Source organism: Bombus pascuorum, chromosome 1 (genome assembly GCF_905332965.1).
Source record: "Bombus pascuorum chromosome 1, iyBomPasc1.1, whole genome shotgun sequence".
In the NCBI taxonomy this organism is placed as follows: domain Eukaryota; kingdom Metazoa; phylum Arthropoda; class Insecta; order Hymenoptera; family Apidae; genus Bombus; species Bombus pascuorum.
Genome location: NC_083488.1, coordinates 4048356 through 4075380, shown reverse-complemented (window position 1 = coordinate 4075380; position 27025 = coordinate 4048356). Strand labels below are relative to the sequence as shown.

At 35.4% G+C, this 27025-nt stretch overlaps 3 protein-coding genes across 7 annotated transcripts in view; 2 read left to right on the top strand and 1 right to left on the bottom strand.

Moving 5' to 3' along the window:
• LOC132912707 (uncharacterized) overlaps positions 1-19639 on the top strand; it is a 46688-nt gene extending 27049 nt beyond the window's left edge. For 2 of the 3 annotated variants that reach the window (XM_060970375.1, XM_060970385.1), the window contains exons 2-8: positions 3801-4017; positions 5981-6084; positions 6447-6638; positions 8112-8254; positions 8720-8846; positions 9914-10360; positions 10540-19639. In XM_060970375.1, coding sequence (XP_060826358.1) covers positions 3849-4017; positions 5981-6084; positions 6447-6638; positions 8112-8254; positions 8720-8846; positions 9914-10360; positions 10540-13179 — 3822 coding nt within the window. In that variant the 5' untranslated portion in view covers positions 3801-3848 and the 3' untranslated portion in view covers positions 13180-19639. The remainder of the gene's footprint in view (positions 1-3800; positions 4018-5980; positions 6085-6446; positions 6639-8111; positions 8255-8719; positions 8847-9913; positions 10361-10539) is intronic. The other variant, XR_009659261.1, reaches the window with a different exon arrangement.
• Positions 19640-19916: 277 nt separating this feature from the next.
• Positions 19917-22874, bottom strand: LOC132913615 (charged multivesicular body protein 2a). Of its 2 annotated transcripts, none has more exons than XM_060972075.1 (5): positions 22860-22874; positions 21670-21868; positions 21429-21604; positions 21208-21342; positions 19917-21110 (listed from the first exon to the last, which is right to left on the bottom strand). In XM_060972075.1, the coding sequence occupies exons 2-5, from the start codon at positions 21835-21837 to the stop codon at positions 20906-20908; spliced, it is 684 nt and encodes a 227-aa protein (XP_060828058.1). In that variant the 5' UTR covers positions 21838-21868; positions 22860-22874; the 3' UTR covers positions 19917-20905. The 2 variants fall into 2 exon arrangements, with proteins under 2 accessions (XP_060828058.1, XP_060828050.1); XM_060972067.1 differs by lacking the exon at positions 22860-22874 and adding an exon at positions 22095-22499.
• Positions 22875-22887: 13 nt separating this feature from the next.
• On the top strand, positions 22888-26999 carry LOC132912984 (DNA topoisomerase 3-beta-1). Of its 2 annotated transcripts, XM_060970864.1 has the most exons (14): positions 22888-23281; positions 23422-23564; positions 23655-23849; positions 23924-24091; positions 24165-24293; positions 24395-24513; positions 24598-24798; positions 24868-25072; positions 25154-25336; positions 25412-25621; positions 25690-25907; positions 25991-26215; positions 26313-26574; positions 26677-26999. In XM_060970864.1, the coding sequence occupies exons 1-14, from the start codon at positions 23191-23193 to the stop codon at positions 26881-26883; spliced, it is 2556 nt and encodes an 851-aa protein (XP_060826847.1). In that variant the 5' UTR covers positions 22888-23190; the 3' UTR covers positions 26884-26999. The 2 variants fall into 2 exon arrangements, with proteins under 2 accessions (XP_060826847.1, XP_060826856.1); XM_060970873.1 differs by lacking the exon at positions 22888-23281 and having other exon boundaries at positions 23423-23564; positions 23659-23849.
• Positions 27000-27025: the final 26 nt, after the last annotated feature.

Below are 27025 nucleotides of genomic sequence, written 5' to 3'. Positions count from 1 at the left end.
CTGTTATTGTTGTCCGATTCGCGATTGCAGAAAATGTTATCACGCTAAGATATTTAGATGGAGACATTGCTGCAATTACGAAATCTAGAATACAGTTTCACGATCCTTCCAATCGTCGTCCTTCCTTTGGACAAACTAATAATATTCCACGCCTGGGGAAACTCATAGGAAAAAACAGCGTTGATTGATCGATGGATTGACGTATATGGAGCATTTCTCTTTGGACGCGATAAAACCCGATCGTATTCACAGACAGATATACTCTCGGTATCTCGTTTCCCTCCCGTACCTTTTGTTCGGTTTGTCAAACATCCAATTATAGATAGTCCGATCGATTTTTCGAATCAACACTCTGACGCGTTGATGATGATTCCGCTCGACGAAGTTGATTGGTAGAGAGCCGAAGAGTAAGACGATTTTATCGCCTGTCTCATCTCCTCTTCTCTTCTCTCTTTTTCTCTACACATATAATGGAAAATTTAAAACCGCGAAGGAACACGTAATACCGTTTATCGTTGCATCGATTATTATTAATTTTCTCGATTCCTGATTTACGACTAGACAGGATTTGAATAAAGTTTCATCCATCGCTAGCGGCGCTATGCAACGCGTAACTAAGCAAGGTCCTTCCCATACGAATCATCGATTCTCGATCGTCGTCAAACCAGGGAAACTAAGGAGGAAAATAAAAAAAAACAGAAAATAATACACGAGACGATAGTAACAGGCGCAATGTCGCACGTAGCGAAGAACGTCACTGCACGCGATCACGTGGCAATATCAATTTCGAGCGTCGATATCAGTTTGGAACGTACGTTCAGTCGAACATTTCCTCTCCTCTTTTTCAATGTCCAAAGCTATTGTTTCGAACTGGTTTCGCGACAGCTGTCGACCGATAATCTCGTGCGTGCACTGAGTTACACTGGTCAATACGCGATTCATTAGGATGTAGGCCAACCAACGACGATTAATTAGGTCGAACGTGCTACCTGTGGATTCTGGCCCGGTGTGTTCCGCCAAAACGCTCCACCGACTATATTCCTAATTTCACGATTTTCAATTTTTACAAAGCGACGATCGGAATAGAATCGCTTTTTAACAGGGTTGCAACAGCCGAAAAGTTTAACGGCCATAAGGGCATTTACTCTCCTTTCGTCATTCTATGATTTATGTGAATATTTCGTTGGTACTCGTTGGAAAGGTAAACGCGTTTTAGTTAGATCAAAAAGTAAGATCGATTAGGCTTTGACCGTGGAGGTGAATGAAAGTCGAGGACGGATATGTTCACGGATGATTTTCCTTGAATTCGATGAAAGAGCTTGGAGGTTCAGCGTTTAAAAATATCTTAGGTCCTCTTAAGGATGAAACTCCGGTGAAACATACACGGAATACGGAAGTATTTGGAGCTGTTATTTTAGCGTTAACGGAAGTACTTGCAGACGACTATTTTTAACCCTTCTTTGCGTCGCTCTTTTTTAAAAAAGGCGCTTCTAGACTCTTGCTGGCATTTTTAAACTTTCAAGCCTTTTAAACTTTAACCTTTCCGCCGGCTCTGCCGCTTCACCGGAATATTGTATACATTACGTTGCGTTTCTGTATTATGTTTTAATCGGCAATTTATCGGAAATTGCGCGTAATAGGAAGCATTTAATTTGATAAAAAAAAAAAGAATTTAATCGTCCTTGGAATTCTCATATGAAACGATTTCCATGCAGAAGATTACACGAATATGTAAATATTCTTCGATTTAGGTATGGGCTTTGTCGAACATATTTTTTTATATCTTTAATTATTTTAGAGACACTCCTGTAAAATCGCGTTTTACCGGAATTTGTCGCGTAATCTAAAGCAACGTGTTCGAAACGATCGTCGCTACGTCGACTTTTATTTTCTATGTTTTATCAAATAGGACAATATTTTAAAAACAAATAACGTGTATACGAAGTTGATTAAAAAAAACATATTATTCATGTATGTAAAAAATGTTGTATTTCATTGAATTTTAATAAAAATGTAATTATACAAATCCACGTATTGTGTTCTTGAAGATTTTTTTAAATAGAAAAATACTTTTACGATCTTCGTTATCAGTCACCGTCGGAATCGCCGCAAATCACGTTGCAACATCTTCTTTCTCATGGAAATAAATATTCATTTTCAATCGTTGAGTCAGTTTCACTTACACGTTCGATCTTTTCAACCAATCTATTACTTTGTTACACGTATTTGCCGCGTTATATCATATAATAAATATTCGCGTTGTAAAAACTCGCGTTATACAGCGGTTTACTGTATTTGCGATAAATTCCTTACGAGATATTCTTTATACAGCACCGATGATCTACGAAACACGACTAAGTAAGTAAGTCTAAGCTGATTAATAATTCATTTCCTTGCGATTCAATTATTAATTCCTTTCTAAATATAACTTCAAACGTTGATGTTGATATCACGATTATTTACAAATCTATCGGTATATCAAAGAGAGGAATATTGGCCACGAAATCGCAAGGGGAAAGACATAAGGTATGAGAATTTATTGGGAATAAAAGTGGTCGAAGGATGTTAATAAACATCAACGATTTCCTCACAACTTATCGAGGTGGAAACGTGTAGGGAGCGCTTGGTAAATGAAAGTGACGAGAAAGTACGAAACCGGTACCTTTGAAAACCGGAATCCATCGTCGGCCGCCGATTATGGAATATCAATGGATGACCAAATAAAATTAAAGCCAACCTCGTGCTTCACGCGACTACAGCATTGAAAACGAAAGCGATTCCACTCGGAGGATTCGAAAAAACTGGAAGATTCGTAGCTGGACAGCAGGTGTTTACGCAGAACTGTATCTTCTTTGTTCTGGTCGAGAAAATTGATAAAAATTTGACGAATGTTCGGGGCGAAAATTTCGACCAAACTTAATTTCTTTTCCTAAACAAAAATTTCCATGGAAGATATTCGTAGAATATTTAGAGGCGTAGCGAGATACGCGTAGCTGTCTCGTGCTCGAATAATTTAAACCGACCCTTTGTTTCCATTCATCGTAGGTGATAAGACGGAAGACAATGCGACGCGGAGGATTGTTTTGGCGAATAAACGGAACGAGCAAGAGAAAATGCACGGTGGCACGAGTCGAGAAACCCGCCGCGGAGAGTTTCCGAGGTTCCGCGTTATGAGAAACCGTCGCGTTATTGTTAACGTGGGACGACAATGATAACTTTTGTACAAAATCGTTGCGTGACCTTGCGTAGGTGTTTTATCAGATTAAAAAATAAAAGAGAAAAAAAAACGCAGAAGATTAGCGAGATAAAATTAGTTGCAGCTGTTTTGGGTTGTGTAATTCAAGTTCTATCGTAATTAGGAGTCAGGATCAGTTTTATTTACCGGTTATCCGGTCGCTGCCAGTGACTTGTCACTACGGATCGTTTCAAAATAAGCGTAACGTGAAACGACAAGTAGAAAACCACGGCAAGAGCAAACAGTCCCTCGCCTTTTGCCGTTTCTTTCACTTTGTCTCGTTTAATATCGATCTGCATATTTTTTCAATTTTAATTCACAGCTTATAAATAATATAATTATAATAATATAATAAGCTCGCTATAACAATAAATAAATACTCGCCCTATATACAGAAATATTTTCAATGGATTTCAAGTAGAAGCGTTGCGAGTTTAGTCTTAATTTAGTCCTTTCGTACAACGTTAAAATTGCTTGCACTCTGTTAAGTGTAAGTAAAGATATTTTACTGTGAAATTTATGTTCGCTCTTATGGATTGATAACGAGTGACTATTTTGATTGCAGTTTCGCGGACACGCGTGTGGATGAGGGTAAACCATCTTAGCGAGAGGGATGTCTGAAAGCGACGGAGAGCAAGTAGCTCGGTCGGTGGCCTTGGAGCAAGCCTACGTCCATGAAGTTTACGAGCAATGCGCCGAAAAAACGGTCCAGAGTCGACACTGGCCACGAATCTATCAATTTCTCGAAGAACTGGAGCCGGGAGCCCTTGTTTGCGATATTGGTAACTTTACCGGCTTTCACACATCGTATAGTTTCCTTTGAATAGAGATATTAACATTTACCATGTACAGGGTGTCCTACACGTATAGTCTATGTACACGATAGAAGAAAAAATGCTATTATTGTAATCGCTGTCGTCGCTTAAAGATTCATTGAATAGTTGTAGTTAATAAACGAAGCAGGTTACAAGGAGCTCAGTAAGGAGAAGAGTAAATAGAGAACGGTATATAAAAATAAACCGTTGGATCGAATTAAAATGGGGGATCCTAGCACGGACAAAATCGGTAGGAAGAGAAGAATGGGAAGTCGGAGGAATAAACGAAGTAGCACGATGTACAAACGAAGAGGAACTGTGTCAGGTACGTGAGAGAAAAAAGTCGGGATCCTTCGAGCATATGCTAAAAGACTGCTCGATGTATGGTGAATCAAGGCCAGAGATACCCACGAATAAAAACAACAGGAAAATCACGAAAGCGAGCATCGAAGAGGATGTAAGAAGATTCCACTGCTTCGTACAAAGTGCAACGAGAATTTTTATTTCTAAACTTTCATTTAGGACAATGTGATATTAATTACGCTGTACCAAAGAAAGATCGTTACCTATACATTTTTTTCTTTTTTTTTTTTAGGAAGATTGTATATACAGAGTGCGACAGAATAACAAATACGAGCATAACACGCACGAGGTGTTTCCTTATGAAAAGATAAGAACAAAATATGGGTGGAAATTTGTTCGTTTAAGGGCTTAGTTTAGAGAAAGTGGAGTTTGAAAATTTATCGAGTATACTTGACTGTGGCAAAATACGAAAGGGAAAGCAACGGACTTGTGGTTACCACGCTATAAGACAATACTAGGACACCCTGTACAATTTACATATATAATTTAATCAAAATATTCTAAGATTTTTGTATCGGAAACGAACAATTTAATGTAATTGCTCGTTGATCTCACGAGTCGATTCGCAGATTTTTCAGTCTTACTATAGCCGCGCCCCATGGAACAAACACATACACACACGCGCGTGCACAGCCCATTTATAGACGCGTGTCTTTATTCCTTCCTTTGGCCGCTTTTTCCCCGCCTCTTAACTCCGGCTACTTGCGCTTTCACATGATCAATTGACCTCCGCACGGATGTATCAACGCGAGTTCGTGTAAATCACGTACAGGTAACGCGTACGCTTGTCTAAGTTCAAATGCAATGTGGTCGAACGATATGTCGCGTAGCCACCTTTGAAATACCGTGGGATACGTTCTCCTTGGATTACACAAACTCATCGACCAGCGAACTTTGAGGCCGGGTTCGCGTATCGTGTTCCGCTTCTCAACCGCTTTTCGTTCATCGTTCCAACTACCGGTTTCACCCGTCGAATTAGTCATCGGTTTTCCGGTCTGTTTCTTACAGACCGATCAGCTGATCGCATTACCAAACCGGAATTCATAGCAAAACCTTTGATTTCGCTCGTAACTATATTGCAGATTTTCCTGCAATTTCGTATTTTTCTTAATTAAAGAAACATACGCGTAGATTCATTTCGCTGATCATGTATAGTAGAGAACGTATTTCGCTTTGAATATTTTCCGTGTCTTTGCATGGTACGCGTATTTTGTACGTTTTTACGTTCTTAAATCTGCCGTAAATGCAGTAAAATCCGCGGTTCATTCGTGATCAATTTAATTTTATTTTCACGCTCCTAGAATCTGTACGTTCCGAGTCTTATTTCCGTTTCAGCGAGCGGCAAGACTCGATACTTTGAGGGAAACTTCGTGTAAAGCTTACCATAAAATTGATACACGCGTATCGGTAATCACCCGTTCCATTTGTGTTCCATGTTAGGAAATTTCGTAGCGATAAAAACACACGTTTAATCGCAAACGACTGAAAGAACGCAGAGCGGCAGATACGTTTATTTGTGAAACTTTGTTAGAGATCGTTAGCTAACGAGTCGATCACTCTTATTCAGGTTGTGGCAACGGGAAGTACCTGAACGTTAATCACAGCATCTTTAAGGTAGGAGTGGACCGGTGCAAGCGTTTCACGGATATCGCGCGTGAGAAGGAAAATGAGGTGAATATATCACTTTAGAAAATATAAATATCCAGAGTACATAAAATGGAAATGGCAGTCTAATACCGGAAACAAACTCTTGTATCCGTATCCTGTCTCTAACGACCTGATTAAGCTCTAATCATAACGAACGTTATTAATTATATCCGGCATAGGTCATCTCGCGATTATAATGTCTTTCTAATTGAATTCTATCTTACAACTGTACGTAATAACATTTAAAACAAGCGAGACCGAAACTAATATCATTGTCATTGATAGACTGTGCTTACGCGTCTATGAGGCATTTTAATTGTCGTAGAAACGTAAAACAGAAAACAGAAAGAGACATTAATCGCTAAAATTCGTCGTTTACATTGCAGGTATTGATCTGCGATAATCTAGCTCTGCCGTTTCGAGATGAGAGTTTCGATGCGGTCCTCTCGATCGCCGTGGTGCATCACTTTGCCACAACAGAGAGGCGAGTTCACGCGTTGAAAGAACTCGCAAGAGTATTGCGGATCGGCGGTCGACTGGTTATATCGGTATGGGCTATGGAACAAAAACACAGAAGGGTAAATAAAACGTAACAAATCAAATATTTGTGTTGTATTGTGTTCCTTTATCGTATACGTACCTGTTACAATCTCTGTGCTCTTGTGTACGCTTCCTGCATCTTGCTTCTATCAGGTTGACCCAAAAGTTTCTTTCCCTTTGCAAGCAAACGACTGTTCTATTACTACAAAATGGATAATAAAATGATATAATTTGAATAGTAATAGAATATTTTGTTTGGATTATACATAATTCAATGAAATACCGTAAAAGAAAAAATGTCGTGCATCTATCATTTCCTTGTAAAAGGAAAGAAACTTTGGAACATCCTAATATATTAGTTTATTCCTTAAAGCCAACTCTTAATTCGTTACGCTATTTATCCAAGTGTATATCTATATTCTGTGTCTTAATTTACTATACAGATTAGTATGTGTCTTCTACGTGGTCAGTCTTTGGTATTTCATCCCTGTTCATCCCCCTTTTCGTTTCTCTATTCGTTCATGCAGTGAACTGGTAACTTCGTGTAATGAATAAAATATTGCTTCTAAAATAAATAAAATAGCGGAGATAGAAAATTAAACGAAACGTTGGACGTAGAAAGGTAAATAATTCTTAACTGTTTCTCATAAAAAAAAAAAAAGAATTCCAAAGGGACAAAATAACGCGATGCTATAATATTCGATATGTACATCTTATTTTATATTATTTCTTCGTATTTTTATTTTCATTTCAAAGTCCCGTATACGATCTATTTCAATTTATTTTTTACTTTACGTTTCAAGTTAAAAGCAGATATTTAGTGACACAAAAAGCTTCAAATGTATGGAATTGTGTATAGCACGTGGAGCGTGTAAACGCGCTTAAACTTCGGATTACAAGCTATTCCAAGGATTTACGGATATATAGGCTATTCGATTCAGCTTAAAAATGTCGTCATCCGATACGATTGAATTCAAACGGTATTCGAACATGCCTATGAAATACACCCACGCCAAGCATGACGGTCAATCGATACGATTATTCCAATGCACATAGTCAAGGTAAACCGTTTGAATCTATCGCTATTAAATCTATTTTCCAGTCCAATCTTTTGTGCACGTACTTTGTTCATTTGGTTATGAAATTTTTTAATTACCAACGCTGGATATCCTTTTATAGTTACTTCTATCTTTATTAATATCCCTCATCCCTATTAATACTTTTACAGAGTGACCATATTAGAAATTTCTAATAAATTTAACCTTTAAAGGCTAGCCATGGGTAAAACTTCACCCCAAGTAAATTTTATCTCAGCCACTGCAAGTAATAACTTTCTCTACTTTTGACCTACAATATAAAAGAAACGTATCAGGTTGAAATTTCACTTATAATAGCGTAAACGCGATTTCCTTTGACGATAACTTTCAAGGTGAAAGATACGTATCTTAATAAATAGTAGCGAGTAAAAAATATGAATATTAATAAAAAAAATTCGTTCTTTTTGTTTCCAGTTCGAGTCTCAAGACGTGTTGGTACCATGGCCGAAAGCTTACTGCATGAACTCGGTGACAAATAGATCGAAACGTTCGAGCGCGCCACACGCCACTGAATTATATTACAATCAGAACGCTCAAAAATTCCCATCTTCCAAAAGGTATCTAATCGACCCAACGATCCAAAAAGGCTAACGGAAGATTGCACATTGCGCTCAACTTAATTCGTCTCTTCGTATTTTAGCACTTTTGTGCGCAAGCTGAGTCGTTTACGTCCACGCTCCATTTTATTCGCTGTTTTACGCTTTCGAAATATCCGCCAAAATTACTCCGACAAATCCATCCAATCCGCTATACAGTCGATCTTAAATCAAAAGATGTAGAAGATCTTTCAGGAAAAATAAAAATTCCCAGAATTGAGAAAATTCACGAGTGAAGGTTTGTTCGGAATGTAAACGATCCAGGTTGCCATGAGTTAATTATTCGACAATTTTGACAACGCTGCAAGATTGGTAATTTACGAAAATTGCATCTCCATCGTCTACGCTAGTCTTCCTCTCTTCTTCCGCTTTCCAGAGCCAATATGGTAACCTCGATAATTACTGCTAATGGGATTCTTGTTTCAGGAACAGCCAACGAAAATGCAAAAGCAAGAGCTATTGGATCGACCCGATATTCAGCCCATCACCGTCAACCAGCAGCCTATCCAGCCCGAACGAGACCTGCTATAGTTTCTTCCGTCGCGCTTTGCAGGTAACATAATCTAAGTACGTACCACGTTCGTGGCTGGAAAGTTGGCTGACGGAAAAGATATAAATTTCGTTGATTGGAACAGACTGCAAGATGTTCGTGCAAATTCATATTTTTATAAATACGATCAAAAAAACGAAACGTATGACAAAGAGTAATTCGTCTATTATTATAACGAATATGTTCTATATTTGGAATATTTCTTATATTAAATAAAAACCACGAGGTGCAACTCGTCTACTATTACTATAGCGAGAATCTGGGAAAAGATGAAACGAAAGAAAAATGTAGATTTCGCAGAGAAGCATCAAAGATGATGGGATCCAACTTTCCAGCCACGCATTACGCTCACGTTTCCTTGAACAGTTCCCAGTTGTCACGTGTTATACAATCGCGTGCAAACGCCGAGATTGTTTCTCCTTCTCGTTTTCTGTATTCCTTTTTCGTCTGTTTTTTCTTTTTTTTTTTTTTCTTTAAACTTTCCGCCTGCATGTTGTTGCGACACGATAATTTCTAGCAATAGGTGGCTAAATTGTTGCCAGGCCTTATCGATTCCGCGCGCAACCGTAACGATGCTCGGTACCGAAAAAAGTAGGCTAACTGCTTGCAGAATACGCTTCGAATGTAATTGGAACGGGCAAAATGCAGCGAAGATCGTTTGTCAGCGGGATGCCCGAGTAATTTCGCCTCTCGTTGTTTCCTCGTGGATGTTGGATAATCGATTGAATGAGATCTTAGGAAGGAATCTTTAAGGCGACTGTCTTCTTGTAATTTGGAAACCTCGAGCATTCCTGTTTCCTTGTTTTTTGAAAATCAGACGAACGATTCAGAGTTGTAAATTTAATTAGTAACTCGTTTATCGAGATACGACGTTTCATGACATCTTTTCTCTTTTTATAGATAAGTCATTTCTGAGTGACCTGGGAAAGCCACTGACTTGAGAAACGCTATATTGAACACTTTACAAACGGCTTTGTCTAATATACGCATCTGTTCATAAATATTAGAACATCATCGTACAAGACTCGATAGCCGAGCTAAATTGCTAACTGGAATTTCTGTTTTTTTAGAAATTAGCAGGAAGTAGACGTGGATCTGGCAATCGACCTTGGTTTCTTGACAGTTGGCAGAGCGGCAGTGGGAAAAATCGCAAAGACTACGAGCAAGAAGAACCACCGGACGTGGACGAACTGCCCATCGAGTTACGCCGCGTAGAGGATGTTAACGTGACATTAAACAAACAGTCAGACTCTCTGAGTATTAAATCTAAGAGTCTGGGTGACATTTTGGAGATTCAGCGACTAGATCTTGTACGATCTAGATCCAGTATTCCTGGTTTGTGCTCCATGTTGACGTCCGAATTGAATCTAGACGGGGAATCGAGGACGTCATCGTCGATGAGTGGCTCGAAGCCACGTCTGGTCAAACAGAAGACTCACCTCGTGGACGACACCGGTTTGGAACATCCTGATAACACTGCCATTCAAGAACTATCTAAGGACATTCCAGACTTTCAGGTTTTTATCATTTTTAGTTCTTTCAGGTTCTTATCGTGTCAAGCTTCGATATCTTAATCTAAATTATACAGAAAAAGTCCAATTACGCAAATTTAGCTTAGCTATAAATGAATTTTTATAGATTTCGAATTTTAACTACAGGCTAGAACATTAATATCTTTGTTTCGCTTGACACTCAGATAACACCTGGTCATAATTCGAAGCGGGGAAGCATCCTGAAACAGAGCTCGATGAACGAGGAACTAATGTCTACCGATAGGCTAGAAGAGAAAGAAAGGGTACGAAGGAACATAATGAAACAGGCGTCCCTGAACGAGGACATTATCTGCAAAGGGAAAACCTTCGAATCCCTTAGAGACTCCCTCTATTCCGTAAACGCGACAAAGAGATTTCAACTATTGAAAAGTGGCCTTACGAACAAGATTAAACAATCCACGACTAACATCGAGGTATCCGGTATATCGATCAAGAACGGATTCGTGAAGATCTTACAAGGATGGAAATCCACGGAAAATGAAACGAATACAACTAATACGTCGACCGACGAAGCGTCTAAGATGATGTACAATGACTCGAAGGTTCAGCCTGTAACTGTGCCGAAAAGAGAGACAGAGGTGATCGAAAGGCGTTTGTCTCGCGAAGACGGTTCGGATTCGTCGAAAGACAGTAGTTTGCAGAGCGACACAAGCGTCGATTCCGAGGACAGTTTCGCGTCCGTGATTTACGTGCCAAAGCAGGACGCACAGCCAACGATAGAGGCTATTATTCCAGCCTCCAGTGGTCATCAGCTGGGAAGCATCTCAGCGCCCCCTTCACCGCGCGTCAAACATCCTCCTGATACATCTAACTCAAGATTGAAGGTCATTTCCATATCCCCATTGCTCAAACAGTTTCCAGCTACTAGCAAGTCTCTACCTCCACCTAGTCCACCTGGCCTATCCCCTTGTACTTTAAACCCTGTATTTAGCAGGCCATTCTTTGGTTCAACCACAGTCCCCAACCAGCAACAGGTATCTGGAGACAATACTGTTAACACAAAGAGGACGGAGGTTTCGAACAACGGTTGTCATCAAACAATCAATGGAGACTTGCAGGGTAATAAAAGGAATATCGAAAGTGAGATTTGTGGGAGGACTAATTTCTGCGAAGAGAAGAAGCCTAGTTTGCAGACTATACGCGCTTATAGATCTATGACTGAGAGTGTGGAGGTCGAGGAACCGAAAACTGACAAGGACACTGCTCCACTTTTACCTACTGTGGATGATAGTCCTGACGTGTCGTTGCACGAGAAAAGTACCATTGAAGTCAGTAAGGAGGAAGAGAATCGTAAGGCCAGACTAAATCAGATCAAGGAATTGCTGAAACAGAAGCCTGGTTTTGCAACTCGAACCAAACCGTCGTTTCCTCTGGTTAGAAGAGCTTCGACGACAGCTAGCGGTCGTTTGGAGGCTGTTACCAAAGTTCTACCACGTTTGCTTTCATTGGAATTATTCAATCCCGAGACTGATGATCTGGATAGCGATTCCAGTGGAGTGTCGTCACCGGATTCGATAGGTTCTGTGATTAGCGTAATCTCTGATGAGAAATACATGGCTAAGAAGGATAATACTAAGTCAGAGTGTACCGAATCCGAAGTGCTAGATAGCTCGGTTGAAAACGTGTCTGATCCCAGTGACGCGACAGCTGACGAATCATCAGGATACGTAGCTGATTCCAAGGAGGATGAAACGAAGGCAACAGGAGACAGTAGTTCGTCTCAGTCTTCTAGACTTCTAGAAGCTGCAACTAACGTCGCCAATTTTCTGGAGGATACTGTGGAGACGGCCATCACAAAAACGCACACTAAATCGTACTCGACGCAGATAGCACAACAGGAAAGCGTTGAAAGTTCAGCTAGTAGCGAAACAAAAGTCAGAACGAAGTCGGATATTCAATTGCCAAAGGTGGAGGATACGTGGAACGAAGAATGTCGCAAGCATCTGATAGACTTTACCGAAAAGCTTAGTGAAAACTTGATGCACGAGTTGGACGAAAACAAGAGCGATCAGAAGACTTTAGATAAACCATTCCTATCGAGGAAAGACTTGGACAAACGCAACTTTGAACACCTACCTCCTTACGACATTCCATCGTCGATATCTACCAAGTCGAAATACAACGATTTATCCAACACGATCGCATGGCTGAGTAACACCAATAATGGTTTCCATGAAGAAATGCATAGAAGTACTTCAGACGACATAATGGATTTCGTGATGGTCTCCAATACCGGGGAATTCATGAACGAGAAAGAAACGTCCTCCTTGGACAAACCATCTTCGGAGAAACCTTATCTAAGAAGCGCAAACTCCATAGAGTCTAGCGATATTGGCGAGTCCATCGATAATACGATCAGTTTCAGTGACGGAAGCCACGCGGAGTCCACTGGACGATTGTGTAGCAGCATGATGTCGCTATTATCAAACACCAACGAATACCCTAAATCATACGCTGAGAAACGAAGACTCCAATTACAAAGGAGGTCCGCCTCCGAGGAGACGCCACCTAGGTATCCAGACAATAGCAAACGCAGTACCGATTGTCTGGTAACCACGACAGGAAGTAACGATTCCCTGACCGGATCATCGTCCCAGGAATCTTTACCGTCCGATCGCGGAGGTGGCGCCATTACTTATCATCAGTACTATCACGTGTTCAGGGAGGGCGAGCTGGACCAACTGATCAACAAATACGTGGAGAACTTGCATATTATCTCGTCCTACTATGATCACGCGAGCTGGTGCATCGTTGCGGAAAAGGTGCAGGTCTGGACTATATGACTCGAGGCGGACGCCCCTGTCCCGTTTTCACGCGGAGCGTCGCGCCTCGTGCGTCGCCATGCCGCCGGCTAGATCGCTTATCGGGCAAGGATAATCAGTTCGTGAAGCTCGCTGAAACTTCGTGAAATGCTTCTCGATTCAGTTTACGCGGACGCACGCGTTACGATGAAGAGTAGGCTAATTTCTTTATTATTAAAGGCAAGAGGTATGGTTGGTAGCTAATGAAAATACGTATACAATACTTAAATGAATTTATTATCGCTTTTCTTATTGTTTAGGTCGAAAGTGATTACATTAGCTGGCCATGAGTTATGGTCGAGTTCAGATAAGCGAGTCAGAAGTATATTAGAATTTTAAAATTGATTTGGAAGACTATGAGAAGACTGGATTTTAACCAAAAGAAACGAAGTATAATTTCTAAGCGCAGTTTTTTATTTCGGCCAGTTAATCTATTTTTCACCTCGAATCTTATTCCTATCGAAGCATTGTGTATAACTTACATTGAAGAAAAATATTTTGCTATTTCGAGGTTAAAGTTAATCATATGATGAATTCTATTGATCTGCAATTGATTGAACCATTAGCTATCTACCAGAAATAAGAGAGGTTAGGGCAAGATGTTAGATGAAGCGAGTTATAAAAGATGAGGAATGAGGTGTAAATATGTAAAATAAAAAGAAAAAATTATACGTTTCCGACGTAAGCGCACAGATCGGTAAACAAAAGATAATTCATCAGATAAGCAACACTACTAGAATAGCGATTTGTATCATTCGTCTAAGTGCTTGACCAAATGTTTCTTCTTTACTTGTTGGTTCATTGTTTTATCATTGGAAAAAAAGTCTCCATTCTAGTCTCGAGTTTCGATTACGTGATAATATGTAGCTTTAGTTAGATCTGTGGTTCCTAATCTTTTCATCATTCAACTCGTCGGCCACTTGTGATCATTCTCCCATAAAAACGGACGCTATCTTTTCCGTTGCATTATATCTGTACAGTTCGAGTATAATTCCATTGTAGGCAGCAGCGTTGCTGTTATCTCTTGGTTTATCTCTGATCATTCTTCTTTCTATTCGGTATTTTTTGTTTTTAGTATTATTTTATTTAATTTTTTGTATAAGTTCTTTTTCCTATAATATTATGATAATAAAAGATTCTATTTATTTTTTTTATAAATAAATTAAGTGTAACGTGTTTAGAGTTTTCCTAACTCTGTTATTTATTGTCATGTCAACATAAAAAGAGAAAGGTGAAACAACGGCGGTAGGGAGAACTGCCCGACCTTGAACATACCAAGAACTGTTCTCTAGTATAGTCATTCAGTTTTCCTCACTCTTTCAGACGTGTAATGTTACCAGGAAGTCTTTCGCTGAATTTCATCTGTCTACAATTTCATAGTTCGGCTGTTCTTTTTCCCTAAGAATGACATAAAAGGTACTTCTGTGACGGAACATTTAATTATAGAATGTAATAATAGGTAGGCGCGTTCTAGCAAAGTTAGAAAAATGAAATGCATTTATTCCGCCACGATAGTAATTCTTATATGTCGTTCTTAATTTAAAAATAAATAAAAAAAGAAAAAAAGATATACGACAATTGCAACAATCATGGGAGACTTTCTTTTTACAATAACGTAAATAATGTAAATAACGACGATTCTCGTTTGACAAGTATTTAAGTATTCACTTCCAGGTATAAGAAACGACGCTTCAATAACGTTCATTTGCCACGCATGTCTCGTAGATAGCGACAAGTTCGTATTATGAAAACCGAGAGTTTAGGGTAATAAATTGTATAGGAACTGCTGTTCCAAAGTAAACGGATGTTATTGCGTTATTACCACGAGGAAATTCAGCTGACGAAACAGGAAGATACGCTGCTTAAAGTTATTGGAGAGTCATCCACTTTGATGCTTAGAAAGCTATTGGACGTTTAGTGAAAATCTGCGGCTATTATGGGAACGGTATTATAATTTCGTTGTCAACATTTACTTTATTTTTGACACGTTCGAGAAGCTTAACTCTGTTTAAGACTGTTATCGAGAACAAATTAATACCTTCATTTTTGAATTTATATAAAATTTTATAATTTATGTAAATTATTTTCAGGAATGATATTACAATGAATTAATTAGTTGTTTCAAACATTTAAAATATGCATATATCGATCATTGTGATATTTAATATTTCAAATATTACAGAATGTAAATATTTAAAACTCATGGTAAAAGTGAGACACCCTGTATATAGAAGCTAATTCAAGATCTTTTTGTGGATAGGATTGCTCCAATTACTTCAAGCAGAATGTTTACTCTTTAAAGTAGCAGACTATACAGAAAAGATACGGTTTGTAAGTTTCAGTTGTAAACAAATGAGAACAAATTGGATGAATATATTCGAAAGTGAAATTAAAGGAGAAACACGTACAACAGACGGTTCCGGCTCACTATAATTTGATATCAAGAAAGTCTAAGAATTTCGATAAAGTTACGAGAATTTATTGTGAATGAGATACTAATTATTAGAAAGTTAAACAAAATACATACGTAGTTACTCATCGAGATTGAGATCGAATTTCGCTAAGGAGAAATCTACTTTATCGACAGAAGATATAAAAAAATTGTATAAAACAGGACCAAAGTTCAAAATATAGAATACGTTTGTTATTGGCATCGTAAATCGGGGTACAAAGTATTGTATGTTCAACAAATAGAAGACTCTCCGATGACCTCGAAATCACTAGATTCAAAAGGGTAATAAAAAAAATGGGAAGCGAGAAACATCTCGGAATTCTGAGCATTTGTAATACCGCAATAACTATCGGACCATTCGAAAAAATGTATACCACGAGATAGCAGAACAACAGTTGATCCTTTATTTAGGAAAATTAGCGAAATCTAACCTTCATGATTCCTTGCTTTTTCAAGGATATTCACGACGGGACACGACTTCTAGAAACCAACAGATTTTTCGCGACCTTTAGGGAAAAGTGTCGCGAAAGTTCATCCATAGATACGTTGCATAACGGAACAATTAGTAAGGAACAAATAAACGGGTTAAAATATCTCGAACCTACGATACGACCGGACTGTATATTCCACATATGCATATATTTAAAAAAAAAAAAACAGTACTGACTGCGAAAACCTTATAGTTAAAAGGAACAAAAAAAAAGAAGAGAAGAAAGAAAAAATATACATATACATACACGTAGTTCGTGAAGTTGTTGACTTAACGTCAAACCAATTTACAAAAACGTTAAAAACCGTAGATATCATATAGTGGTATATATGATATCTACGTATGAAAAGGATTAAATAATTCTTAAAAAAAAAAAAGTAAAATTTTACGGATCCAGTGATATTATACTTCACATGTTATGACGAGCATACTTTGCTACACTTTTTTTTGTAAATATCTTACTGAAAATACAAAACCAATACATATATACATAAATACGTGTATACATATATATATCGGCAATCTTCTTACAATTTTGTGAATGTTATCGTAAAAGGTACTGTCTTTAAATGTTAAACAATGATCAGTCATTCTTTTATCGAATATATTCTTCTCTTTGTTAGGAAACCATTCCATCGATAGGTTCACTTTGATTGTTCCTTGTATAAAGTTTGTATAATTGTAAATTGCCTTTTATTAACTATATTAAAACTGAATTTTATTGTCACAGTTAATGATACGATTCTCGATACTTAAATGAGAAAAAGAAGCGTACAAAGATATTGTTTCGAAAGATGCGACATTTGGTGACACTAGCGCCATCACGGAACATAACTAGTGAAGCACAATCGATAAAATCGGAATTCCACGTAATCCGCGATTTTAATCGAAAGCCTAATTGTTGCTCACTTATGTTACGAACGTTCACGATCATTTCCAGCAGTTATTTGACGCGTTCTTTTTTGTTCTTCTTTTCCGCAATATAGTTGTAATATTTTATTTGTAAGTTTAACCAATATTATGTACGATCCATGTAGAAGTGACATGCAAAAATAGATTTCGAAAGCGAATGGTCAAGTACATGAAGGTTGTAAAGAGCGACAGTTAAATCGATAATTGAAATGCGGATGTTTATGCAAATTCATATTTTTACGGGAATAACTAAAGAAAAATGAAATTTCTTTTTCATCCATTAAATATTATGGCAAGTATTTTATTTTGAATGTTTTACGTATTTTTACTACTTTAAATTTGCCATAAATGTATAAACATTCGTAATTTAATAGTAATAGCTATTATAGATTGAACATGTGCGAATTATTGTTTCTAACTTATCGAAGGAGAATTTTATATAGAAAATATTTGTATTTACCACAATCTTTAGTTAATATTTTCATATGTGCGTGTAGTCTTCCTCAATATTATTATTATGTTATTATGCTCGAGCGATCAATTTCCGTAACGGAAATTTCTTCGGTTCGATCGAATCAAACAAAAGTATCGATATATTCGCACATGTCTACCAGTAGATAAGAAATGATATTAGGTTTCATATTTGTAATTCCAGTGCAGATTAAAGAACGAACAAAAAAGAATACGAAGAAAACTGTCAGATTATAATGCTGCATCTAGAGAAGGCTGTGTTTGACATAGCTTAAATCTGTATATATGTTACGTGCATGTATATGATATACATACACGTATACCAATGCGTACACAAAAAGAACATTGCGTACAAAGGAGAAAAAACGTACATAATGCACAGATTACACACCATATATAAGGTCTAATAATCCCACACTTATATAGTGAATATTTAAAAGGAAAAAATGAATTGTTCTTCGCGTATATTTATTCCCCTTCCATCCAACGAGAAGTGTATAATTATTATTGCGATAATAACATGAGGTTCAGTGTTGCATTCGACTTTCTATTACATTATAGCATCTCGTGCATTATTCCAGTAAATATTACGAATCAGTCTGAAAATTTTCCTTTGGTATCCTGGAAACAAGGAACAAATATGTATTTTCTATTGATACAATTTTCTTTTCAATTGATTCATTTCTTTTTTATTTTCTTTGTTTTATTTTCGACTATAAGATAAATGCAAGATATATCGTATTAAATCGTACTTTTAAGACAAAGAGCAGTTTGTTTCTTGTATCCTTGTTCCATTTGAAGCTTCTCAGATCGATTCTGATTAATACGCATCATAAAATTGTACTCGATGAAAATGATAACTATAGAAATGATGTTATTTACGACAGATCCGTAATTGCGTACCATCAAAGAACCACAGTTAGTAGTAGATGTACTCAAAGCGAATTAAAATTCCTGTTCTGTTTCCTCTCGACCATTTCCGTTTATCTGCACGAATATCAGGGTAATAACCTCACTACGTGAATTTTTCAACGGACGTCGATGAATATAATCGCAATGAACTTAAAATGATTTCTCGATTACATTCTCTCGCATGATTCAATGTAATGTTGCTTGTGGAAAATAGTTTTTCCGCCAAAAGTTACTGATGTTTAACCAACAAGCATTTTAAGCTCATGTAAGACATTCAACTATATATAAGCGAAACAGATCCATCCCCGATATTACAAACTTGCAAATGTTTTATTTTATTTAATACTTACTATCATCTTATTATTAAACACTTATTATCTAATTACAATACTTCATGTGACTATCGAAGTGTTAACGATGGGTGCGAATTTTTGAAAGCGTTTAATTCTAAGTGAACATAACGGGGAGCGTTACAAGATATTTCTTCGGTAATTACGATTCTAGCTTGGGGTACGTTATGTTTGGGCGGTACCTCTGAGATGTTTAAAAAGATATTGACAATATATATACATGTGATTGACAGAAGGTTCCATCACAATTTTGTAAACTACATCGTATTTCTATAGGGTTTACCATTCGGAGAATGTAGGAAGTATAAAAGGGCACGTGAATTTAATTAATTGCATTGAATTGAATCATTCAATCAGAGAAAGAGAAAAACGATGAATTAACAGTTTTAATAATACAGATAATAAACTAACAGTTTATTGTAACTGTTTTAATTGTCAAAATGATTAATAATCCTTAATAATTGGGAAAGCTGCATGTAACTCGAAAAATTCACGTGCCCACGAAATGTCCTTGTTCTTCCGCTTTAGTAATATCGTATAAAATAGTTTTTCCTTTCCTTTGTCTTTTTTCTTTTGTCTCTCAATAACACCGTAAGTACATGCGGTCCAGTTACACATTACATAAATACGTTTATTGAAACTTTCCATAACGATACCGAATTATCGATTCAGTGCACTTCGATCAATTAATTAAACGTTCGTATTCATTTTGAACGTCTAGTTAGGCCATGTTCGAAACCAGACCAGACTACTATTTTATACCTGTATTTCACGATCAAGATATTAAAATCATTATCCAATGCGCATTATTATGTGTATGTACATTTTGTTTAATAGAGATAATATTTCATATTTCTCACAGAATTATTGACTATGATACCCTTTTGAAATGAATACTACTCCAGGAGATTTTGAAAAAATTCAATCCGTTTTGTGATTTTTTAAATATTTTCAGTAGTAATTCAGAAAAATTATTTTAATTGGTTTAATTTAGTTTCATTTGCCAAATTGTTTTAATTTATTTAAAATTGGCTGTTTTCAATCTTTCTGACTGGTTGTTTTTAACAGTAGTTTTTAGAGGTAAGTTATAATATGTTTAGTTACTTATATCAGCAAGGTATTAAAGAATGCATTATAATTATGTCTTTCGTTTATTTATAATTACTAATAGTTTTCATTGTCGTTAATAATATTTTCATTATTAAGAGATTTACTGTATATATATATGCGTGTATGTGTGTGTGTTATCCGTATATTTAATACGTCATTGCACAATCTTGTTTCACTGCATTTCTATCAACAAATTTGTTAATACATAATACAGATTACGTTGTTGTAGTTAATACAATTTATAAATAAATTTTATTAATACGGTTATTATGCCTGTGAACAATATATAATTTTTACTATTACATAATTATCAAAAGTAGATATATTATGAGGCACTGAAAGATTACGTTTTGATAAAAGCAGTGAACGAACTTATTCATTGTATTTCTTTTGAATATGCGAGCATATAATTTATATGCTGTTTTTTTCATATAAAAACTGCTAACATATTTCCCTTATTTACTTTTACGGTAAGTGTACAATATTTCCTTAAAAAAAAATGAAAGCGTATATGTACATGTACGTAAATTACAAATTTCTCAAGTAAATCTATGTACATGTATTTATCAAAATATAATAAGTAAGTATCTTATCATAATATATTTGATAAGCATTCTAAATATAAGTTATCCACTTTACAAAATTATCCTGTGCAAATAAAATATGCACAGAAACTTTAAGATACCATCTTAAAGTTCTTTCATTTTTCTTTTTTTTTTTTTTTTATAAAAAAAGTAACAATACAGATTAATACATAACGTAGTTATATGCCTCTGTTTCTTCATCATTCATATTTCATGAATTCATAATTGTTTTAAGCGATAGAAATATAACATTTTTCTTATATTTTATAAATGGATAATCTGAGTGAACGGATTGAAAAACAAGTGCTATGATAAAACATTCATATCTCTAACTAAAATCGTAAAGCAATCCTAAAATTAATGCTTATAAAACCAATTCTTTCCTTTACATCTTTTATACATTTTTCATCTATATAAGAGTGTGTTCTTATTCACGTCTTAAATTTTCAAGTCTAGCTTGCAGATCTGCATCCGCGTCTGTCAAATTTCCACCTTCCTCATTCCCTGTCGCAGTCGCAACTGGTTGCTTGGAATTTACTACATTTAATGAACCGGATGCTTGAGGTAAACCTGACAATTGATCTGTCAATTGGAGACCCAATTCGTCCAAAACTTGCGACACAATGGCATCACTGTATAAATAGTATAATTACAATTGAAATATTCAACAAACAAAAGTCAATACTTTTTAGAGATACAAATATTTTTATTTAGAAATCGCAAAAATACCTTTCTTCTTCATCACCCTCATCTTCCATTGCGTCATCAATAGCATCATTCATAATTTCCTCTTTCATATCCATTATTTCTGACTGCTTTTCAAACTCTTGTAATATTTTTTGTATTTGAGGAAGATTTAATTGTCTGTACAATCATATAATTTTCATGTATAGCAAGTGATAAAAAATTTTTTCTAATTCTAATTTTAAATGAACAGGACAAGTACTCACTTGTTCATATTTTGCATGGCTCTTGTGACTCCCTTCATTGCTTGTGCCATTGTGTTTTGTGAACGCAATGTTTGAATCTTTAAAGAAACTGCTTGGATATTTGCTTTCATCAACATAAATTTTTTCACATAACGCCTAGTTCTTACAAGATCTTTAGCCATAATCTTCACTGCATCCTATCAAACAGTAAATAAATATCACCCTATAGTATACAAGATAAATTCAAACAAGATCAGATTACCATTTGCCCATCCTTAGCAAGTTTCTTTATATCCACGATAATCTTTTTTTCTTGTTGTTCCATCCTCATTCTCTCTCTGTCAAGATCTCGCATAGCTTTGTTTAAAGCTCTCTGATTTTTCCTGAGCATCTCCTCAGGAGTAATACGTTTCCCAAATAACCACTCCATAATTAGAATAAAAATACTATTGCAACTTCACCTATTAAAATTAATATCGATGCATAAATCATAATGAAAGTTTAAAGAAGATTATGATTATGTTTGAGCAAAAAATAAAAATAATTAATATTTGAGAAAAAAAACATGATTATAGAAATAATTGATAGAAAATGATTAACTTTCAAAGAATCGATTATATATAGACATAGAGAGAAAATATATTAATGTTTATTTTATAAGACAACAGCTTTTAATGCAAAAATTACCTAATTATATTAAAGACAATCTCGAAAGATATGAATAAAGAAAATTATAACAGAATGCTTGATCGTTTGAAAATGACGTTTTATAGGTTAGGAAGTTTATATCAAGATCAGGAATTTGATTTGACAGACTGAATGAGTCACAACGTAACAAGTCACAGGTCGAATATTGTTACAAGTACTACTGTATATAACTGTATATTACAGATCATTTTGAGTTTGACATTTTAGTTTTTCTTAAAGTATAAGAGATAATATAACGTTATCATGATATATCGTACGAATATCGTATGAATATGTTTATATGGAATTTACGCAGCACTTCCCTTCGTAACGATACCATAGAATTACAAATATATGTAAACAATCTACGTACATTAAAGTATAACCGCATGTAACTTACAAGACTGATTTTAACATGTTAATTTAACAATTGTTAATGTTATCATACAGGAACTTTTTATTTTAATCCTTGCATTTTACTAATAATACTTTAAATTGTAAATTAAATTTGTTTTAGTTAAAAATAAAATATATGGTACTTAAAGACTGTGCAGAATTAAAAATTTATTTAGGAAAAATGGTGAAATTTTCCTTGGTACTTTAATAGTTTTAAAATTCGTAAAACATAATGTATCAATATAATTATTTATCTCTTCTAATGTGAAAGAAATAAAATTCCAAGTTCACAATTAATCGAATTAAACTGTTTCATAAACTAATGAAGTTGAAAAATATACAGGATGGCCTAGCTAAATGAGATAATACCTGATCACTGATCATGTACATATTGCGTTGATAACTTCACTTTACATTATAAAAAAAGTATTATTATATGTTTGCTTATGCTCGTTATTTTAATTATTGTTTAGAAACCGCAACTTTATTTGTAACTGAAAAGAAACGAAGTTATAAAATAAAAATAGTTAACTTAAAACATAATGTAACAATTATCAAAATATTTTGAAATAAATATCATGTCATGCGTACAGTGTCGCATATTAAGCACTTCCAAATGTATGATGTCAGAATCTCTTAGTTAAAGCTAATATAATATTTTCTTGTAAAAACAAATATAGAGATAAAATATTCTACAAAAATGAAGACGGCTTTAATGGTGGCTGAAAAACCATCTTTGGCAGCTTCGTTAGCCAATATTTTAAGTAATGGTCGGTGTACATCTCGGAAAGGTAGGTTATGTTTTTTTGAAATTTAATACATAGATATAATTTTATGATAAATATTTTAAATTAAAAAGATGAAATATACAATACCATGATTCATAGATACCTGTATTTCATAATGCACTTTTTAATAAAAAAAAATTTAGGTTTAAATGGATCTTGTTCAATACACGAATGGATAGGTCAATTCAGATCTGAGACTATAAATTTTAAAATGACTTCTGTCTTTGGTCATGTTATGACATTAGATTTTATTGGCAAATATAATAACTGGGATAAGGTTGATCCTGTAAGTAAAAAATTTAGAGTCTTAGTCTTGCCATTATATTTTATTATATTATTTTATTGTATTAGTAACGTACTACTTGTTATGTTTAAGGCAGAGTTATTTTCATGCCCAACTGAAAAAAAGGAAGCAGTTCCTAGATTGAAAATCCCTTACCTTTTGGCTAAGGAAGGAGCTCATTGTGATTATTTAATATTATGGCTAGATTGTGACAAAGAAGGTGAAAATATCTGTTTTGAAGTTATACATGCAGTCCAGCAAGGAATGAATAGGAGATTAAATCCAAATGTAAGTTTGCTTAATTTTATTCTAATTATTCATACTAATGTAATGAAATTTTATAAATATTATATTTGTTACAGGATATTTGGAGGGCAAGGTTTTCTGCTATTACAGAGAAGGACATAAAAGCTGCATTGACAAATCTGATAAAGCCAAATGAAAATGAAGCAAAGAGTGTTGACGCTCGACAAGAAATAGATCTACGAATTGGTTGTGCTTTCACAAGGTTCCAGACAAAATTTTTTCAGGTAGAATAATATTAAAGCAACTTTTACTATTCATATCATATATTAATTTAATATTTCCTTTTCTTTTTCATAGGGTAAATACGGAGATTTAGATGTGTCTCTTATTTCCTATGGTCCTTGTCAAACACCAACGTTAGGATTTTGTGTGCAAAGGCATGATGAAATTCAAACATTTAAGCCAGATCCTTACTGGGTTCTACAGGTATAATATTAAAATAAGTGTCTTATCTTGGCTTATAACTTTCCCTTATATATCAGAATATAATTCCTCTAAGGAAGAAGATAAACTTGAATGTATTGAAGGTTACAGTTAAATCATCCGATGGCCAAGACATTATTTTGAGTTGGAGCCGTGTACGATCTTTTGACAAGGAGATAGCAAATATGTTTCTGAGTCACGTGAAAGAGTATGACCAAGCAACGTAAGTTTTAGATATCTGTATGTACGAATACTTTGTGTTAATATTAAAATAATGTAACGATGTTTATCTAATTAATTATTCTAGGGTTATAAGCGTAGAAAGTACAGAAAAGACGAAATCGCGACCTATAGCTTTAAATACAGTAGAGTTAATGAGAATAGCAAGTTCGGGTTTAGGAATGGGTCCCCATCACGCTATGCAGATTGCAGAACGTCTTTATACTCAAGGGTACATAAGTTATCCTCGAACTGAGACAACATTATACCCAGAAAATTTCGATTTGCTGTAAGTCAAAAGCAACTTCAAAATTTATTTATATTTTACTCATATGTATGCAAAAGTATCTACATTTAGTGCAGCATTGAAGCAACAGCAGAACAATCCCGATTGGGGCGATCAAGTTCGTAAAATATTAGCAACGGGCATTAATAGACCGAAAAAAGGGCTTAATGTTGGAGACCATCCTCCTATTACTCCAATGAAACATGCTACCCGAAACGATCTCGATGGTGATACATGGAGATTATATGATTATATAACTCGACATTTTATAGCCACTGTAAATATGTATTCCTAATTGAATATCTTATATATCAATTTTTATTTACTTCAGAGGGCTTAAATATTTAATATTTTGCAGCTGGCTCACGATTGTAAATATTTGAGTACCACGGTTAAGTTTGAAATAGGAATGGAAGTGTTTACGGCGAATGGTCATAGTTCAATAGATCCTGGATATACTAACATACTTACATGGCAAGCACTTGGAAGCAACGATACTCTACCCAGATTTACACCGGGTGAAAAAGTCAATATACAAGAGGTAGTAAATGTAGAAAATGAAGAGTGAAAATACTTTAATCAAATAATTTATAACTGTATTTTATAATTTTTGTAGACGAAGTTAGTCGAATGTTATACACAACCTCCAGATTATTTGACAGAATCTGAATTAATATCACTTATGGAAAAACACGGTATTGGAACTGATGCTTCTATTCCAGTACATATAAACAATATATGTATGCGAAATTATGTTAATGTAGCAACTGGCAGAAAATTAGTTCCGACATCTTTAGGAATTGTGTTAGTTCACGGATATCAAAAAGTATGTAGCTTGTTACATATATAAGGAATAATAAGTTATTTCTAGTAATATGTTTGTATTAATATTAGATAGATCCTGAGCTAGTTCTACCTACGATGAGATCCGCAGTAGAGGAGCAATTAAATCTAATAGCTTTAGGTAGAGCAGACTTTCACGCTGTGTTACAACATACCGTTGAAATTTTCAAACAAAAATTTCATTATTTTGTAAAAAGTATCGAAGCGATGGATCAGTTGTTTGAAGTTTCATTTTCTCCTCTTTCTGCATCAGGAAAAGCTCACTCCAGGTATATTTTACATTCCAGTAAATATATATGATTACTTAAATATTTATCATTTTCCTTTATTCACAATACTTTCTTATATTCAGATGTGGAAAATGTCGACGTTACATGAAATATATACAAACAAAACCGTCAAGAATGCACTGCGCACATTGCAACGAAACGTACAATCTCCCACAAAACGGGAATATTCGAATTTATAAAGAATTAAAGTGTCCATTAGACGATTTCGAATTACTCTCATGGTCCACTGGTGCACGGGGAAAAAGTTATACATTTTGTCCATATTGTTACAATAATCCCCCATTTAGGTAATTTTGTTCTTGCGAACAAATAGGATATAGAAAACACATTCAATCTCATATTGTTTAAATACGTACTAACTAGTGCATGAATCATGAATTCCAGAGATATGAAAAAGGGAATGAGTGGTTGCAATTCTTGCACACACCCGACCTGTCCACATGGCATGAATTCTAATGGTTTATCGAGTTGTTTAGAGTGTAATGCCGGTATACTCGTCCTCGATCCTTCGGCTGCACCAAAATGGAAACTTGTGTGCAATCGTTGTGACGTTATTATTCATTTATTCGAAAATGCCCACAAAGTGACGGTTGATACTGAGGTGTGCGACTGTGGGGCTCAATTAGTTACCGTAGAATATAAACAGGTAAAGAACAATCAAACTTAAACGTTACATTTTAATTGGAAAAGTCATTTATATTCGAAGAATATTAAAGTGAATTTTTTTTTTTTTTGGTTTCAATGATAGGAAAAAAGCAAGCTTCCCAATGAAGCTACGGAGATGACCGGTTGCGTTTTTTGCACACCAGCTTTCATGGCTCTTGTGGAAAAGCATCGTGCAGTCGCCTCAAAACCGGTTACAACTCGTGGCCGTGGTCACGCTAAAGGCCGTAGTCGGGGTAAACCCCGTCCACCGAAAGATAAGATGGCACAATTGGCTGCGTATTTTGTATAATTGATTCCATTTGTAAATGAAGTACATAGATGACACTAATCCCTTCCTATTCACACTTTGACACTCGCTATTGCGATATATCTCGAAAATAAATCGAACTCTATTTACTACCTCAACGACTCATACATTATGTTACTTTTTT

What these genes read in the sequence shown, in the direction of transcription:
- LOC132913615 (XM_060972075.1), bottom strand. Translation starts at nt 21,837, where the DNA reads ATGGAGTGGTTATTTGGGAAACGTATTACTCCTGAGGAGATGCTCAGG. An exon ending in GCCATGCAAAATATGAACAA is followed by an intron (nt 21,343 to 21,428) that starts GTGAGTACTTGT and finishes ATGATTGTACAG; the next exon opens with ACAATTAAATCTTCCTCAAA. An exon ending in GAGGGTGATGAAGAAGAAAG is followed by an intron (nt 21,111 to 21,207) that starts GTATTTTTGCGA and finishes CTATTTATACAG; the next exon opens with TGATGCCATTGTGTCGCAAG.
- LOC132912984 (XM_060970864.1), top strand. Translation starts at nt 23,191, where the DNA reads ATGAAGACGGCTTTAATGGTGGCTGAAAAACCATCTTTGGCAGCTTCG. An exon ending in ATAGGAGATTAAATCCAAAT is followed by an intron (nt 23,850 to 23,923) that starts GTAAGTTTGCTT and finishes TATTTGTTACAG; the next exon opens with GATATTTGGAGGGCAAGGTT. An exon ending in TCAGGAAAAGCTCACTCCAG is followed by an intron (nt 25,908 to 25,990) that starts GTATATTTTACA and finishes TCTTATATTCAG; the next exon opens with ATGTGGAAAATGTCGACGTT.